Source organism: Lepidochelys olivacea (genome assembly GCF_965140295.1).
Source record: "Lepidochelys olivacea isolate rLepOli2 genome assembly, chromosome: 14".
NCBI classification, from domain to species: Eukaryota; Metazoa; Chordata; order Testudines; family Cheloniidae; genus Lepidochelys; species Lepidochelys olivacea.
Window position 1 is genome coordinate 16,743,670 of NC_140424.1, and position 18,345 is coordinate 16,762,014.

The window sequence follows — 18,345 nt, forward strand, 5'->3', positions numbered from 1 at the left end:
GCTGGTTGTCTGGGAGAGGGCCTGGCCAGACTCACTCTGACGCAGGCTGGCTAGGGAGGGTCTGCTCTTGGGTTGTGAGTGTGAAAGCAAGAAATCTCAGCTACTTCCCATTAGCTTGAACGGGGAACAAGGGGAATGTGCACGTGGTCAGAGGGCCATGGGTGGGAGTCACCGGAAACCATTCGCAGCGACGACTCCTCTTCCAGACACCAAAGGAGCCCTTTTCTGACGTGCAGGAGTGTGTGATCGGTGCGGGGGGAGGGCTGTGTGGGTGGCCTGGGGGCAGACAGGGGATAGGGGCATCATAGCTGAAGTCTCAAAGCCAGCCCCACGCTCTGGCGATACTAATGGCTGGGACAGCTGAGGACGTGGCAAGCTGAACCCCTTGACTGGAGCAGGATCCTCTCCTTTGTTGTTCTGTATCAACCCCTCTGGCCATCATGAAAGCAGCACTGATCAGTTCTGAAGGTCCCAGGTGGAGTTGTCAAGCAATGTCTGTTGGGGGGAGGGAGGGTTGTATATGTGGAAAGGGCGGGAAAGTGAATATGGGGCTGGAGAGAGCTCAGGGGACTTCCTCCATGGGTAAAAATACCATCCCAGCGGTTCTGGGGTAGCCCGTTTGTAACAGGGAGATCCCATGTGCTCACAGGACCTCACTTTAGGGCCCTAGTCAAGAAGTGTCATTGTATTGCAAAGTTATACTGTGCCAGGGCAACATTTTGATGGGATGAGATGACGCTGTGTTGCATCATGAGGACTGTCTTTTTGTTCAGTGGTTGCACAGCGCCTAGCACATGGGTTCCTGGTCTCTGATGAGGGCTCTCGGGCACTACAGTAAGACAAATAAATAATGGGCTGGCAGAAGGCTACGTTGTGTCAAAGCATCACAATAAGCCAGAGCATTATAGCTATGTGACGAGTGAGTGCCATGGAGATCCAGGTCAAATTCACGGTGGCATTAAGAAGGCAAAGACATTTGAAAGGCCTTCCTTCTCCCTCTTTGTTATTGACTTGCCATTCCCAGTGACTAATTATGCTGTACCTGAGCTTATGTGCACAAGACAATGCTGCCATTAGGCTCCTCTTCCCGGTTCTCTGGGATACCCGGACCAGGGAGAACACACGTGAATGCACTGAGGCCAGGGGCCGGCAGTTCCAGCTGCTGTGGGAATAATACAAACGAGGGCAGTTCACACCATAGAACTGTCACTGACTTTATGACACTGTTACAGCCAAAAGAGATCCCAGCAAATAATGTCTCTTCGGCTTCAGCCCTGGAGGTGTTTCCTGGGTCAAGCAACCCTATGGACATTGGAGATGTTACCTCTGTCCTGTCCTGGTGCAGGGCCAGTCTCTTAGCAGTTTTGTGGCTTAAGAGTGCTCCAGTCTGTGGAGATTAAGCTAACATTTATTGTTAGCACAGTAGCTGACCAAGAGACCAAACCTCGCTGCCTCCATCCAGAGAACCAGCTGCTCAGCCAGCTCCTGCAGAGAGGGCCACCTATTGCAGTAGTTACAGAGTATGGGGATTGCCTCATAGCTGGGATCAGTGACCCTGTTCCCTGAGATCCTACACAGCAATCCAGAGCAGTGCTTGGAACTGACTTGCGCTCCATCTGCCTTTGGGGTCCATAGAGCTTGAGCCATTCTTGGCCAGTAACATCTGACTTTGCACGTCCTTGCCCTGGAGGGTGAAGGGCCAGTCTTCACTGCTGGATAGGAACGGTCCATGAGTTATGTGTAAAAAATGGAAATGGGCGCAAACCAGAGCCCTGGAGCCAAACTGTCTCGAACCCTGAGGCCATTCAGATTGGACTGTCTTGTTGTCTCTGCTAATAAAGGACCCTTCCTGTTGTCCCATCCACCCAAGCCCTAAAAGCTGTTTTTCCACCTGCCTGGTGCGCTCTGCTGTCCTTTGTGGAGGTGTGATGGGGTGGCTGCACCTCACTGGCAGACTGGAGACAGTCAATTAGAAACGGGTTGAGAGGAATAGCCAATCATGGCCCGGTAGGCTCATATAAGTAGGGCTGCAGGGCAGAGCAGAGTTCGGTAGCTGCCTGGAGCTTGAGGAGGGAAGATCAGACTCCTAGTAGGAGGAAGGAGTGCCAGCACCCTGGACAGAGCAGAGGTGATGGCAGGCGAGACACCACCAGAAGAGGGTGCAGAGCTAATTCCCAAGAGAGCCAGTAGGAGGTGCCACAGTGGTGAGTCCCACCCCATCATAGGGGGATTTGGAAAAGTCCTACCCAATCTATGCAGAGATTGCAAGGAATTAGTCCTGGCACCAGCCCTCCACGTCAATACCAAGGACTTTGCCATTGACTCGCGTTGTGTCCTTGTGCCATTTCAGCATTCCAAGCCTCCATTTCTGCTTTTACAAAATGAGGCTAATATGACATGATATCTGGGGCTAGCTCTGAGGGATTAATACACTGGGGGTGTCTGCAAAGAGCGTGGAACAGGCAACATGCAGAGTGTGATGATGAAATTGATGGAGCTCTGTTCTCCTCCACCCACTCTGAATCTGGCCTGTACTAGTGAACAAGGCAAGGCTAAGAAAGGGGGAGAGAGACGGAGATGGAAAGCCCTCTGGACTTGGAGAGGTGCCCTGTGTAAATAACGTGCACTGCTCCCAGACACTTCAGCGGTTCCTTTTCCTGCTGTCTTTTCTCAAATGAAAAATCTGATTTTTGCCTGACAGATGGCTGAAGGTAAACATTGTGATCAAGGTGCTAATGAGAATGCTACGGGGCTCTCACAGCTCTTTAGACCTCAGAGGCAGACAAGCATGCAGAGAAAGTGTCAGCGGCCTTTCTGGAATAGATAAGCGTGCAGCCGATCTGCCGAGACAATGATCAGCATGACGCCAGTGACATGACAATGTGCTGAAATCCCCAGTCAAACTGAGATTGCCGTGCATCTGGGGTGGAAGCATGTAACGAAGGCTGGCGCCCCCGTTATGTGCTTTCCACCTCGCTGCTACAGTCTGACACATTGCAAAGGGCCTCTCCCCACCCCCATCGTGTCTGGGCTGGGGGCTCTGGTGCCTTCGGTTTTCTTGCCTTTCCTTCCCCTCCCACTCTGCATGGATCTGGGGCTCCACCCATCTGCACAGGGTTTAGAATGACTATTCAGAGGGTTGCCGTGAATAGCTGGACTGTGTGTTGAAAGAGGTGGATTCAGGCTAAGAGGGTCAGAAAGGAAGGATAGTCCAGTGGCAAGACCACAGGCTAGAACCCAGGAGAAGTGTGTCCCTGCTCTTGCTGCTTTGGCAAGTCACTCAGGCCCGGATCCTCAAAGGATGAGGCACCCAACTCCCATTAATTTCAGTGGGGGTTAGGCACCTACCACCTTAGGGGATCTGGCCTTAGTCCCTCAGTTCCACATCTGTACAATGGGGGTAACAGCACTACTCTACCTCACAGGGCAGTTGTGGGCATACATACAGCAAAGGTTGTCCAGTGCTCAGATACTACAGTAATGGAGGTCGGACAAGAACCATAGGTTTTGCTCTCATTCACACTGGTATAATTCTATCAGATTCCATGGAAACTGAGAGCTGGATCTTGGCCATGTTCTGAATGTAGATTGGTGACCAAACGTAGACTTATTATCCTAGCTTCCATCCACGGGATTACGCTATGTCTGTATTTAGGCCAATGTGTGCACTGGGTTTTGAAGAGACATCCCCCGGACTGGTTTGCTGAGAGTGTTCTATCTAATTGCTCCAGGGCAGATGGCTTGACTGGGTTTGGGATGAACCTAAACATTTACATTTCATTCAGAGTGACTGTCACAGTAGCCATGTCTACACTGGGAAATGTGCCATGTTGGAAAATGTGTTAACATCATGTTAGTTAAAATGTGTAAGCTAAGCATGATTTTGTCCTGGATGTAGTCTGGGACAGAAATTATTAAAATGCGTTAGATGGTTATGGTCACCGTAGATTTGACCACCCCTTTGCAAACCCAACTCCAGGATGACACATTGTGAGCATAACCTTGGACGGGGGTCAGATTTATATTGAGCTTTGTAACAGTTTTGCTTTGGGTTGAAGATTGCACCCTGTGCCCTTGTCCACCTGTCATGCTCTGAACCCCAATCAGTCAAAGTGTAATATCAGGGGTCAGGCAGGTCAAAGAGAAGTCTATATCAGTGGTCGGAGTTCATGCAAGAAGTTCTGATAGCCAGGAGATCCAATCCAAGGGGAAGGTACAGCAGGGCAGCTGGTGAGGTTGGGTGGGGCAGCAAGGCCAGGTCAAGCCAGGTCCAAGTAGCAGCTAGCAGGCAATGGCTTGTTGTTCAGACAAGGCCAGAAAGAAAGCAGGAATTTTATATATGGTCACCAGCCCATCAGGGTCAAGACTATGTGGCCAATCAGGAAGCAGGTTGCAGAATGCAGAAAGTTGGCCACTCAAGTGTATGACTTCTTTGATCAGTTGGTGTGGTGTGGTGTGATGTGTTGGCCAAGGCTGCTTCCTCAACCCAGGGAATCTAAATTTGAGACTGGGGTTCAAGACCAAGGTCCTGACTACAATGTACTTTAGTTGGAGACTTATAGTTCATCTCGCCATCCCCCTCCTTACATGGATTATTGGCCAGAGGGTGGGTTAAGGTTGTACAGTACCAAATAATGAAAAAAAACCATACCATTGTAATTCATGAATGAAGGGGCAAGGTGAAGCTTGGGGTGGCAATCGGGGGCGCTGGAACAATGTGTGTAGTGGGGGTGCTGAGAGCCATTGAACCAAACTGTAAACCCTGCCTATGATGGAAACCACTTCAAGTTGGGCGTGCAGCAGGACCCCTAGTTCCAGCACCTGTGGTGGCAATTGAAAGAGAGTATGTGTGGGAAAGTTTCTAGACATGAATAATGGGGGGAAAGTACTGGGATCTGGAGCCCCTTTTGAGGTGAGGTCAGAGTCTCTGGCCCATATCAAGAGGCTTCATAAATGAAGGTTGGCTGGAAGCTCTGAATGGGCAGAGTTAAGGTTAATTTAAATAATTAGGGCTACTCAAACACCACAGGGTGGGGGAAGGAATATTGAACATTTTGTCTAAAAATAAATGCCTGGGTTTTTGTTGTTGAAATTTGAAATGTCTAAATTCAGAATGTTTCCCTTTGTTCGATGGTTGGTCAAAAATAGGGGAAACAGTTAACAACAATGTGATTGGCATTTTCCTCCCTTTTTATTTTTTGTCAGTATTTCAATACCAGAAAAATCGTGACCCTGCCCCAGGAATAAGAGGAGTGAGGACTTTCTGACACGGGGGGTTCTGAATTCTCACCCTTGCTTTTGCTATTGTGTGGACTAAACATGGCTGAAGGTGGGTAGGGGTCTTGTTAAATGAGCACAGCAGAACTCAGCTGGAGCTGGAATTAAGATCTCGCTCTGTTCCTTTCCTGCACCAGTTTCTAGCCTCCCCTTGGCTTTAGATGCCAATGTCCTTGAGCCAGTCATGCCTGATGTGGGTAGGAGGCTGGAGACAGACAGCCATGCTTTCATTCAGCCACATCCTTTTGTTGTTTGGCTTTGATTCCCCCCTCTCTAATCAGTGCTGTGCCCTTCTGACAGCTGATTATCCCTGGCTGTCTCTCTGGGTCCAGCATGAAGGTGATGGGAGAGGGGCAGCCGTAGAACCAAGCTGGGTCAACAGAGGATTAATTACGTTTCGGGCACTTTGCAGTGGTGTCGCATCAGCACAGAAAAAAATCAAGGCATTTCCCTCTTCGCCCAGCACGTCAGGAATAGCAATTAGTATCCTAGAGGGCTGATTAGAAACTGCACAGAATTACCAGCTTCTGCCCTTTGCAATGCTCTTTTACCTGGTCTAGGCTAATGCTGAGGTGCCAGTCGGTAGTAACAGGTGATAGTTATCACCATCAGCTCTCACTCTCTCAAAGGTGACTTGCCAGTCATTTTCTCAGGGACAGGAACAGCTGTTTCAGAGCAGCTAGCACATCACAAAAGACATTCCATCCAGAATGTCCTGTTCCCCCTATGAGCTGGCTAATGTGTCCGTGCAACACTGCCCTCTATGTGTGTCATAGATGCTGTACTGCTAGGAGCTAATGAGAATCCCTTTGGTTTGGAAGAGGCCCATGCTCAAATGGCAGAAACCAGGCTGGATTCTTAATCTTAGCGAGGATGACAGAACAGGGCAGTTTGTAGCCCCAAATCAGGATCAATAGTGGGAGGATGTTTTAACCTACCAATTGGGGGTGGGGTGGGCGGTAGGCTGCTGGCCCTCTCCCTAGGCCAGGAACTATTGACACCAGGCCCAAAGGCTCTTTCATGCCCTTTCCTCAGGGCCCAGGTTACTAATTAAATCAAAACTACACCAAGTAACACAAAACAAAGCCATTCCCCAGACCAACCCAGGGTGTGGCGACCTTTTCCCTGCACCCATCCATCTACTCCACACAACCCTCCCTTCTACAGCACCCAGCCAACTGGGCTCTCTCGGCCCTTTCTAGAAAACACCTGACTGATCCCTTCCCAGCTGGTTCTGATAATTGCACAGGGCTGTCAAGGCCCAACCCCCCACACCAGCACTTTAAAAGGCAGAGCAACCTGTTAAAAGGTGTTTAATACAAAATGGGACCCAGAACTACCAAACCTTAGCTTCTCCCTGTCCTGGATTCCTTGATCTCCCTCGCCATATGCTTCCAAAATGCATTGCTCCCCCTCACTCCAGCCCCTCAATGGACTCTTGGACTTCAGTGTTTTATGTGGGTGAGGGCCACCATCTGCCCTTTGGTTTCTTACCAACCCAGCATTGTACTCGGTCCCCTCCGGCTGCCAGGCCTCCCCTTCCCCCCTCCAGGTGATAGTGGTTCCTGGGCATTCCAAGTGGTGTCAGCTCTTGTGATTCATTGTGAATCTTGTGAGATTCGGTGTTTTTTGTAAAATCCCAGCTGCTGGAGTCACGTTGTTATGGGAAAAATCTTAGCTTCTATTTTTAAAAAAAGTGACTTTCTAGCCCTCATGGCCGCAAAGAAATCTTGAAAAAGGGGACCCCTAAAGGTTAAAAACTACCAACAAACCCAAAAGCCAAAATCAAAATGAAATCCCATGCACCAGAATGCAAATGAAAAGAACCAGCATTTATGATTTCTTAAAATCTCATGACTTCTGGCTCCTCATGAATTTTTGGGGGTCAGACTTGGGATTTTTAAATGCTTGGCATTGTCTATGCTGTATTGAGCGCCAACACACACAAGGCCGTGACACCGTGTGACGAGGAACAAATGTATCAAGATGAAACAAATCCACAAGACAGCGTCCTGGGTGCAAACACTGGTCATAAGGGAGAAGAAGTACAGTTGGGGTCACCAGTATGTAGGACGGCGAAGAGGAGGGTGTTTTCATTAGGAGAATCATACCCAGAATGAAGCATCCCACACGTTCCGAAATCAACTTTGTTATAAAATATACTATTACATTATAATAATATTTATGGATTTATTATTTATACAACCCCATAGTTGTGCATGACACTTGACAGACAAATCAAATGACAGACGAGTTGTGGATTTTGCAGATTAGAACAGGGCTGGAAGGATTAGGTTTGGCTGAGTAGATGGTGTGGTGCTGGTAGCTATGGAACAAAAGTTATGTCTACACTTAGAGCTGGGGGCGTGATTCCCAGCACAAGCCAACATACTCGCACTAGCTCTTATCAAGCTAGCATGCTTAAAATTGTAGTGAAGCCACAGGAGTACAGACGGCGGTGTGGGTTAGATGTCCCCAGTACTTACCCATGGGATGTGTGCGGGTTTGTATTCGGGGTGACTAGCCCATGCCGCTGCTGCCTCCGCCAGGGCTACTGCAGCTACACTGAGAGCTGAGAGCTAGTGCAAATGTATGTATGTGAGCTAGGAATTACATCCCTAGGGTAGAAGTAGCCTATGTTTCATTGTTCTGTGTCCTGCATCTTACAATATCTAAGACCTCAGCCTGCAGGCAGAGACAACAGCTATTTTGTTCTCAGACTTTAGTACAGATTGTTAGAGAGAAGTACTCACTGTGATCTCTCAGGGAAACTTTCTTTTTGTTCTTTCTTCTTTTGTTGTTTCCCTTAATCTAAAATAAAAGCAATTTAGCCTGAAAGTTTATGGCTGTTCTTTGTGTAGAGTCAATCTTTCCTTCTACCAATAAATAAATAAATAGAAGAAGAGAGAAAATATGTGTAGTTACTAATTAAAATGTACAAAAAAAGGAAAGTTAATTATTTTAAAATAGTGCTTAAAGGCTAATAAGTATTTGTGTTCATTTAAAAAAATCACTATTTACTCTGCTTAAAAATAAAATATAAGTATGTCCACATCATGGAATCTGATCATGATTTTATTTCTGAAGCTGTTTTTGAATCTCAGCTTCTAAACCATTAATTTTTTGAATAACTAGTACCTGTTTTTTTCTTTATTTCCCACTAATGCAAACATTTTAGTCAATCATTTGTAAAAGCTTTAGAAATAAACATCAATATTTCTTTTTGAGTTTCACCAGAGATAAAAGTCAAATCCTTCCAATACTAATCATAAGGAAAAGAATTACAACATGAAAATGATGTAAAATCTGGGTTTGACTCTGCTTTATGCTAATCCAGTGTAAATAAAAGAAATCGACTTGGAAATTGATTAAGTAAGGTCAGAATTAGGTCCACTGTTAAGAGTTGAGATCTAGACCAGATTCGCTGTGATCAGCTGTATCATGTGGATGTTGCTAGAATGGATCATACATATACAGTCTTGATCCTGAAAACTCTTATGGTCATGAATAACTTTTTGTATGTGAGTATGTATGGGTGTCAAGTTACTTATCGGTGTAAATGTTTGTAGGATAGGAGCTCTGCAATCTGAAGGTCTTTCCCATTCTTCCAGGCTGGAATTTCTTTTTAAAAGAACTCAGTGTTTGTTCAATGTAACGCACACTGTAGGGCCGATAGCATCTTAATTCTCAGGAACTATAGAAGGTCTCATGACAGTCAGATGATCTCATTCTGCTAATGGTCATATCAGGAAATGGAAGCTAGTTTTTCCCAGTCACAGCACAGTCAGGGGAATGCTGATGCATGCGTATAACATTGTTGGTCTGGTTACAGGAATTCCCTGAGGTTCTCCCACATTCTAATATACATATACTGAATAATCACTTTGAATGAGACAGATGCAGTTCCCTTGGGCACTGTTATGGTTCAGTGCAAGCTGCTCTTCATGGACAGCAGTGTTTCAGGTTGGCAGTGGAGTCTCTGTCACCTTGTTGCTGCTGCCACCACCACTGCCACCAGGGGGCTCCTGAAAAACCAGAGGATGCATCTTGCTAGTTCATTGCCCCCTTAAATATTGTCAGTAATTCCCGTCCCTCCCAGTGTAAGGGCTAAATCTTCTGTCCTGAAGATCTGCCTCCAGGGGGGAGCAGAAAAGCACCAACCAGCTCAACTTCTCTTCTGCTCGCAAGGTTGATCCTGCAACCGGGGGACCGCTAGAGTGGCACTGCTCCAACATATGGTCCGTGTCCATCCTGTAGCTAACCCCGTGCTTGGCAAGAGCTGGTTCAAGGTGTCTCATCCCAGCTCCCAGACACTAGGTGGGCTCTTAGGTAGAGATGGTCCTGGGCTGCACAGTTTAGATCTAGAATTTCCTCAGAGTTTTGGTTTGGTCCATTATAATAGCTGCAAAATTTGGATCTGGTTCTGGACTTCCCAAAGCCTGGGCATGTTCAGATCCAGGGCCTTTGGTAGCCTCCTGCTAGACAGAACACAATACAGCCCCTTGGGACCAACATTTTCTGAAGTCCAACTTCGGCAGCCATCCATGAAAATACCCAAAGGCAGTGGCTGCTCTGGAAAATGTGGCCATAAATGACTTGCCTGAGGTCCTGCAGTTAGTCAGTGGCAGAGTCAGGAATCCTGATTCTGGATCCAGCCTGGATGAACCAGTGTGCACTTTGTTCGCTTGCACGGGGCCCCCAATCTCAGGGGCCACCAACCAGGATTGGGCCTAAGATTGCCACCTGGGTGATTTTAAACCAACCTGGCTGGTTTTAGTTCTGTTGCCGGTTGCAGTGTGCTGGGGTTTTCTTCACTTGGCACTAGTGAAAATACCCTGGCAAGCTGCAACTGGCAACAACTTCCGCGTGCATGTACAGGGGTGCCAGGGGCTGCTTCCATTACAGAGCGCAGGTCCCATGGCACCTGGGAGAGCTGCTGGCATGGCATCCGGGTGCTGCTCGATGTGCCGGGCCCTCAGCATGCCAATACGGGGGCTGAGGCTCCTGCTCCTCATGGCGCTGGAAAGTAAGATGGACCCGTGGCTCACCAGCAGGGAGGAGTACATAGTGGGGACCGGGGTGGGGGAGGGGATGGTGAAGGGATTCAGCAGCCTGACTCCCCAGCTCATTGTGAGGGGGTGCCTGCAAGGGGAAGAGGAGGGTAAGGTTGGGGGGGTGCCTGCGAGGGGAAGAGGAGGATCAGGCTGGTTGTTGGCGGGGCGCCTGGGAGGGGAAGAGGAGGGTCAGGCTGGTTGTTGGGGGGGGGGTGCCTGGGAGGGGAAGAGGAGGGTCAGGTTGTTGGGGGGGTGCCTGCAAGGGGAAGAGGAGGGTAAGGTTGGGGGGGTGCCTGCGAGGGGAAGAGGAGGATCAGGCTGGTTGTTGGCGAGGCGCCTGGGAGGGGAAGAGGAGGGTCAGGCTGGTTGTTGGGGGGGGGTGCCTGGGAGGGGAAGAGGAGGGTCAGGTTGTTGGGGGGGTGCCTGCGAGGGGAAGAGGAGGGTAAGGTTGGGGGGGTGCCTGCGAGGGGAAGAGGAGGATCAGGCTGGTTGTTGGCGGGGCGCCTGAGAGGGGAAGAGGAGGGTCAGGCTGGTTGTTGGCGGGGCGCCTGCGAGGGGAAGAGGAGGTTAAGGTTGGGGGGGTGCCTGCGAGGGGAAGAGAAGGGTCAGGCTGGTTTTTGGAGGGGTGCCTGGGAGGATAAGAGGAGGGTCAGGCTGGTTGTTTGGGGGGGGTGCCTGGGAAGGGAAGAGGAGGGTCAGGCTGGTTGCGGGGTTGGTGCCTGGGAAGGGAAGAGGAGGGTCAGGCTGGTTGTTGGCGGGGCGCCTGGGAGGGGAAGAGGAGGGGAAGGTTGGGGGAGGTGCCTGCGAGGGGAAGAGGAGGCTCAGGCTGGTTGTTAGGGGGGTGCCTGCGAGGGGAAGAGGAGGGTCAGGCTGGTTGTTGGCGGGGTGCCTGCGAGGGGAAGAGGAGGGGAAGGTTGGGGGGTGCCTGCGAGGGGAAGAGGAGGCTCAGGCTGGTTGTTAGGGGGGTGCCTGGGTGGGGAAGAGGAGGGTCAGGCTGGTTGCGGGGTTGGTGCCTGGGAAGGGAAGAGGAGGGTCAGGCTGGTTGTTGGCGGGGTGCCTGGGAGGGGAAGAGGAGGGTCAGGCTGGTTGTTGGGGGGGTGCCTGTGAAGGGAAGAGGAGGGTCAGGCTGGTTGCGGGGTTGGTGCCTGGGAAGGGAAGAGGAGGGTCAGGCTGGTTGTTGGCGGGGTGCCTGGGAGGGGAAGAGGAGGGTCAGGCTGGTTGTTGGGGGGGGTGCCTGCGAGGGGAAGAGGAGGGTCAGGCTGGTTGTTGCGGGGGTGCCTGGGAGGGTAAGAGGAGGGTCAGGCTGGTTGTTGGGGGGGTGCCTGGGAGGGTAAGAGGAGGGTCAGGCTGGTTGTTGGGGGGGGGGGTGCCTGGGAGGGGAAGAGGAGGGTCAGGCTGGTTGTTGGGGGGGGTGCCTGTGAGGGGAAGAGGAGGGTCAGGCTGGTTGTTTGGGGGGGGTGCCTGGGAAGGGAAGAGGAGGGTCAGGCTGGTTGTTGGGGGGGTGCCTGTGAAGGGAAGAGGAGGGGAAGGTTGGGGGGGTGCCTGCGAGGGGAAGAGGAGGCTCAGGCTGGTTGTTAGGGGGGTGCCTGGGTGGGGAAGAGGAGGGTCAGGCTGGTTGCGGGGTTGGTGCCTGGGAAGGGAAGAGGAGGGTCAGGCTGGTTGTTGGGGGGGTGCCTGTGAAGGGAAGAGGAGGGTCAGGCTGGTTGCGGGGTTGGTGCCTGGGAAGGGAAGAGGAGGGTCAGGCTGGTTGTTTGGGGGGGGTGCCTGGGAAGGGAAGAGGAGGGTCAGGCTGGTTGTTGGGGGGGTGCCTGGGAGGGTAAGAGGAGGGTCAGGCTGGTTGTTGGGGGGGTGCCTGGGAAGGGAAGAGGAGGGTCAGGCTGGTTGTTGGGGGGGGTGCCTGTGAGGGGAAGAGGAGGGTCAGGCTGGTTGTTTGGGGGGGGTGCCTGGGAAGGGAAGAGGAGGGTCAGGCTGGTTGTTGGGGGGGTGCCTGTGAAGGGAAGAGGAGGGGAAGGTTGGGGGGGTGCCTGCGAGGGGAAGAGGAGGCTCAGGCTGGTTGTTGGGGGGGTGCCTGGGAGGGCAAGAGGAGGATCAGGCTGGTGGGCGGGGGAGGCAGTGGCTTTTTTTTTTTCTGTCTCTCAGAGGTGGCAACGTTATCAGGATTCCTGATGGCATTGTGTTTTGGCCCAATCTGTACCCTAAATAAAGCCGGGAATCTCCCTTCTCTGTATCCCTCCAACCGGCCTCTGTGAAGGCCCAACGGAACCGTTCACGGATATGGACAGGGGGCTGAATTCTGCTTGGCATTTTATCCATCCAGATCTGGAGTAACTCCAATGACGGCAGCAGAGCTAGTCCAGATTTACACCAGTGCGAGTGAGAGTAACACTGAACTCCCAGGCTGCACAGAACATTGTCTATTCAAAATGAGAAGGCCAGGACAGCCGGCCAATCGAGCCATTAGATGGACCATATGTTCCTTAGTGCTTTATAAATTCCTTTACTGGGGGCAAGTGGGCCTGATGGATTTATTACTAACCAGACGGTGCAATCTGAATATTTCTTTCAATTGGTGGTGGGGACTCCAATCCTTCAAGGCGAGCTGAGAGCTCCAAGCTGGTGATTGTATTATACTGAGAGACTCCAGGGCCCCTGTGGGACCATTGACACGGCTGTGCATAGGGGAGAAGTGGAATTTTCCACACTTCATCTCTCTTGTGAAACCAGCAGCCTGGTGCTGTGTAAGTTCTGGTCATTGCCCTGCTTTCCCATTTCACTGGGTGGGGGTACAACCAAAAGAGTCTCCCCACACCCTTTCCTTCCCTATCTTTCCTCCCCTCTCCTGTGTTAGCATTTGAAAATGTGGGAGGAGAAGAGGAACCTGATTGTAAATTAGCCCTGAAGAATTTTTCAATTTCAGATGTGTATTTCCCCCCCTTGTTATTTAATCTCTTTGCTGCCAAACTGCAGAGAATTAATCTTGGTCTGGGCTGACAGAGTTTACAGTAAGTACTGTTCAGATAAACCATATCACCCAGCGCAGATGAAGAGAAGACAGGGAATGGGAATGGACTCGTGGTTAGTATCATTGCTGGGACAGTCTTTCTTTCTTTCTTTCTTTCTTTCTTTCTTTCTTTCTTTCTTTCTTTCTTTCTTTCTTTCTTTCTTTCTTTCTTTCTTTCTTTCTTTCTTTCTTTCTTTTTAGCAAAGCTCTTTGAGGGGAAAACAGAGCCAGATCCTCAGCTAGGGTAAGTCAAGTGCAGCTTCAATGAAATTGATTGAGTTGTCTCAGCTTACGCCAGATTGGCATCTGAAATCAATGGGAGTTAGGCACCTAAATATCTTTGAGGATCTGGGCCCTGGCTCATAAAGTGTAGTAGAACTTAATCAGCATCCAAAACACTGCACGATGCCACTAAAGATGGGGGCTTGAGATCAGGCAAGTATGCTCTTTGGGGCTGGGGCTTTGTGTTCTGTGTTTGTATAGCGCCTAACACAATGGGGGCCTGGTTCAATACAATAAAGGAGGAGATGAAGAAAAGGGGATAGAGTTCCTTTGAGGTTGCAGGATTTATCTATCCATATTACATTAATAATGAAATATTGATTCTGCATGCATTTCTATTGGTTGGCATGTTAGCTGTTTCAAATGATCTTCTATTCACCTTCTGGGGTGGAGGGAGAAGAAATTTGCAAAATGATTCTTGGTCTTTGCCGTGTTCCCAAATAAAGGACACTGCAGAGAGGGCTAGATTTGCCTGGACCAGCTCTGATTCGCAATGACGCGCCAGGGTGCAGGACTGGATGGGCAGTGGCACGTTGCTTGCTGGATAACTGTCCTGGCGCAATGGCAGACTGGTGTGAGGAATTTGCACTGGGACAGCTGCGGGGGCTGAGGATCTGAGCACAGGTGTAGAGCTGAACTTGGCTTTGTCTTAGCCATTCATTAAACTGGACTTTTCCATTCATGTTCTCCTTCGGGGCAGGAGGGAGTCAAAAGTTTTTGAGTTCTGGAAGTGAAAGCTGCTCCGGGTGGGAGATGAATTTCTGAGTGTTTGAGCATGGCGTGATATATTTATCTTGTCTCTGGAGCCTGCCTTAGTCATATTACAGCTGCCTTTCACTACAGAGTGGCTGAGAGCCCTTACAGCTAAAAAAATAAAGTCACCTTAATGATAATAACTTTAATGGGACAGGGAGGCCAGGCAAATCTGAGAGCTGGATGAATGGTTTGGGCAGAAGTTTGGATCCACCTCATTCTAGCTGCCCAGCTGTACCTGTTTGTGAGCTCAGGGTTAGCAGATACATCATCATGCCAGGCTTGAGGTTGGGGGAACCCAGCTGGTGTCAAACCGCTTGGAGCATCCTAGGTTTAAAGGATTGACTCTGGCTTTATTGAGCTTGTGGGAGGGAAGGAGAAAAAAATCCAGTGAAGGGGAATATGATGGGGTGTACAAACCCCACCCTGGTTAGCCAGGGGTTAGCAGGAGCCTGAGCCCAGGTAAGCAGGATGGCACCTGGTCCAGGGTGTTAGGCATAATTGGTGATCAAACCCAGCTGGGAAGGAGGTAGGTCTTCATAAAGGAAGGAGCAGGAGGCAAAGGAAGAGCTCAGTTGGGGGTAGAGGAACAGGAAGGTGGTCTAAGAGATAGCCGGGGTTGGTGTACCCTCTAGGGTAGATGGCTTGTGTGGGGCTATGAGGTGATGGGGAAGAAGTAGCTCAGCCAACAGCAGGAGTGTGACCTTGGAGTGTGGTAGGGGCTAGACTCACAGTGGCCCAGGCAGTAGGCCTGCTTGCCCTGACATGAGGGTTGTGATGGATTGGGAGCGTGGCCTAGGGCAGGAACTGGGGAGAAGCCTTGGGAGGCATTCTTCACTAGAGAAGCCTGGAAAGGGGCTACAGAGAAGGCCTGAAAAAGTGAATGGTGGGAAGAAATCCAGGGAGGAAACCGCAAGGAGTCTTGTGGAGCAGACCTTCAGTGCTTGGTTATAGGGTCCTTGGACTAGAACCCAGTATGGTGGGAGGACTGGGTTCCCCACTAGCCACTGGGGAAGGTGGCATGAGGCCTCTGAGATGGGGAGGTGGAGGACTGAACACCCTGGACAAAGGGGTGTAGGGACCCAGGGGCCCAGAGTTGAGTGCTGAAGATCTGACATAAGGACTCTTGTTTGTTGGACTTTGTCCCTTTGGAAAGAATGGGACTAACCTGTGACCTGGTGGAGAGCTGGGCAAACTGCTGCAGAACCAGAGGCGCTAGAAAGGAAAGAGCTGCTACACCATGCCCAGCCACAAGAGATGTGCCAATGATGAGCCCACCCTTCTTTTGGGGGATATGGCTTTAAAAAATGGACCAGCTGATAGGGAGGGTGAAAGACACTGGAGAAAAGAAAAGTGGGGGGAGGGAATCAACAAGTATCCTGAACAGACACTATTTCAACTTAACATAATGTGTTCATCCCATGTTGGCACCCACTTATACTGGGCTGACTGCAAGGGAGGTGGGGGGGACGGATGTCCCTGCAGTCTGAATACAGAGCAAGTCCCTTCCATGAAAAAAAACATAGGGCACAGGCACAGATTCTCAGCAGGTTGTAAAGTGTCACCACTCTATTGCTGGATCTATGATGATTTACACCAGCTGAGGCTCTGCCCCATTGTGGTTCTAGGTGGTGACTTGAATCAGCCTGGAAGAAATCTAACTTAGAGTTCACAACTTCTTTTCCTCCTCTAAAAGGTGAGATTTTCAAAAGTCCCTCAACTCAGCAGGACTCGTGCTCTGAACTGACTTAAGAGCATTTAAAAATCCCACCTCTGGCAAATATGTGATCCAATGGCTAAGAGGTAGACTGGGAGTTAAGACACCTGGGTTCTATTCCTTGCTCTGCCACTGACTTGCTGGATGACCTTGGCCAAATCACTTCACCTGTCTGAGCCTCTGTTTCTCTTTTTGACTTGCAAGCTCTTTGGGGCAGAGACAGTCTCTCACTTTATCTGTGCAGCATCTAACACAACGGGCTGACAACTTCTGTTGACACCTCCAGGTGCTACTGTAATATAATGGGTGGCTTGCAACTCCTGGCACTTCATTGATGGTTGGAAGATGTTTGCCCCAAGACCCCTGTTGCAGGCATATAATGAGAAGCTCACATCAGGAGCTTTGGTCGGTTCCTTCCATTCTGCAGTGTGCCAAGTACTCATTTCCATACTTAAATATTAGTCTAAAAGAATGGTCCAATTAGTGTCTATCCTTGCTAAACTATTAAATGATTTTTGCCAGCATGCTAGCCTAAGCCTAAGATTTTAGGCTCCAAGTTCATATGTGGGAAGCTAACCATGTGGCCTGACTTTCAGCAGAGCTCCTAGCATCCCTCCCCCAACCCCCAGTAGTCAATAGCATTGTTGAAAATTGGACATCTCATTTAGGCAACTCAATGTGGACTTCAGAGCCTAACTTTGGACACTTAATTTTTAAAATCTTGGCTGTAGTGTTTTAAGACACTGGGTGGTCTGGTTGTGACCTCCCAGGTGCTGGTTTGATGCTGGTGTAATTCCAGTGTTTTCAGAGCGACTCCTAATTTTCAGCAGTGTATGAGGGCTCAGAATCAGGCCTAGAAGGCTGAATGCAATAGCCATGCCTTGGAATCAGTCTGACAGCACTTCTTAAACCCCAGTTCAGTTCCATGCTCCCTGAACGGGAAGCTTTCCTGAGTTGAGGCCTTAGATTGTAACCTCCTTTGGGCAGCATCTGTCTTTGTTTTGTGCAGGGCTCAGCACTTTACTAGTAGTAATTGAGTGCATTGCCAGTGGTCCCAATGGAGGGACCAGATGTTACTGGTTCGTTGGTCTGTCCTTTTGTACTGCTGGAAGGAAAAGGATAGAAGCAATGGTAGAAGGGAGATGGTGAAAAGACAAAAGGGAGGGGGGGCATGGCAGAAGCTCAGGTACTACAGTGATGGGTGGCAGAATAAAGACGTTAGAGGAAAATGATAGTGGAGAAGAGAGAGAACTGGAAAAATACAGAAATAAAAGGACAGAAGAAGGAAACAGAAGCCAAGGTAGAAATAAATGAAATTTATGGATTCTAAGGCCAGAAGGGACCATCATGATCATCAAGTCTGGTCTCCTGTATGACAGAGGCTACAGAACTTCCCCCAAATAATTCCTAGAGCAGGTGTTTTAGAATAAACCATCCAATCTTGCTTTTTTAAATGGCCTGGGATGGAGAATCCACCATGACCCTTAGTAAATTGCTCTAATGGTTAATTACTCACTGTTTTTTTTTTTTTAAAAGCCTTATTTCCATTCACTTATGGCAGCAGAATCCATCCTCTTGGCATTGTCCTTCCTCATTAGAGCGGAGAAGACACTGGGTTCTAATTGAAAGGTCTCCAGGTAAGTCTAGACTGCAAAGAAAACCCCCTGGCACTGCATTTCAGCACCTGGGTCAGTTGTCTCAGGCTGTGGAACTAAAAATAGCCATGTACGTGTTCCTGCTTGGGCTGGAGCCCAGGTTCTGATGCCTGATGAGAAAGGAGAATCTCTGTGCCCGCAATCCAGCCCACATGGGAATGCCCACACTGTTCTCCATAGCCCTCCAGCCCCAGCCCAAGCCAGCTGACCCTGGCTCTGAGCCTCGGTACTGCGGGTTTTTCTTTGTGGTATAGACATAGCCTCAGTGGGCTAACCACAAAGTATGGTGGGAATGAGAAATGTGCAGGCAGTCCACAATATTGGTCACATCTCACTACAAACCCATGCCCGTTCTTCCAGCTAGGTGAACTCTCTGAGCAATGATGGGGGGCCCATTTCCAGTGACGACAGATTAGGAATAGTTGTCTATCTACCGAGCCACAGAGACACTCAATGACTTGCCCAAGGAAGTTTGTAGTGGAGCAGGGCCCTGAACCCAGGTCCAAAGTCCTAGGCTAGCACTCTGCCCACTAGGCCATCCTTTCCCCCACCCCCCACACTCTTTGGAATAGGCCATTAAATAAAGAGCCACCTTCATACAGAGAA

At 49.8% G+C, this 18,345-nt stretch overlaps 2 protein-coding genes across 7 annotated transcripts in view; one reads left to right on the forward strand and one right to left on the reverse strand.

Annotated features, from left to right (window-relative positions):
- Window positions 1-2,089: 2,089 nt before the first annotated feature.
- The window catches only part of LOC311530389 (uncharacterized protein), an 81,055-nt gene continuing 64,799 nt past the window's right edge, over window positions 2,090-18,345 (forward strand). For 2 of the 6 annotated variants that reach the window (XR_014713976.1, XR_014713977.1), the window contains exon 1: window positions 13,357-13,406. Coding sequence is in view for 1 of the 6 variants with exons in the window: in XM_084646933.1 (XP_084503059.1) it covers window positions 2,132-2,204 (73 nt within the window). In the remaining 5 variants the exon portion in view is untranslated. Of the gene's footprint in view, window positions 2,205-13,291; window positions 13,407-18,345 lie in introns of those variants that run through there. The other 4 variants (XM_084646933.1, XR_014713973.1, XR_014713974.1 and 1 more) reach the window with 4 other exon arrangements.
- Window positions 8,942-18,345, reverse strand: part of CYGB (cytoglobin) — a gene marked incomplete at its 5' end in the record, with an annotated part of 49,586 nt that continues 40,182 nt past the window's right edge. Inside the window, one exon of the mRNA XM_084646931.1 lies at window positions 8,942-9,302. Within this exon, the coding sequence (XP_084503057.1) occupies window positions 9,237-9,302 (66 nt within the window). The 3' untranslated portion in view covers window positions 8,942-9,236. The remainder of the gene's footprint in view (window positions 9,303-18,345) is intronic.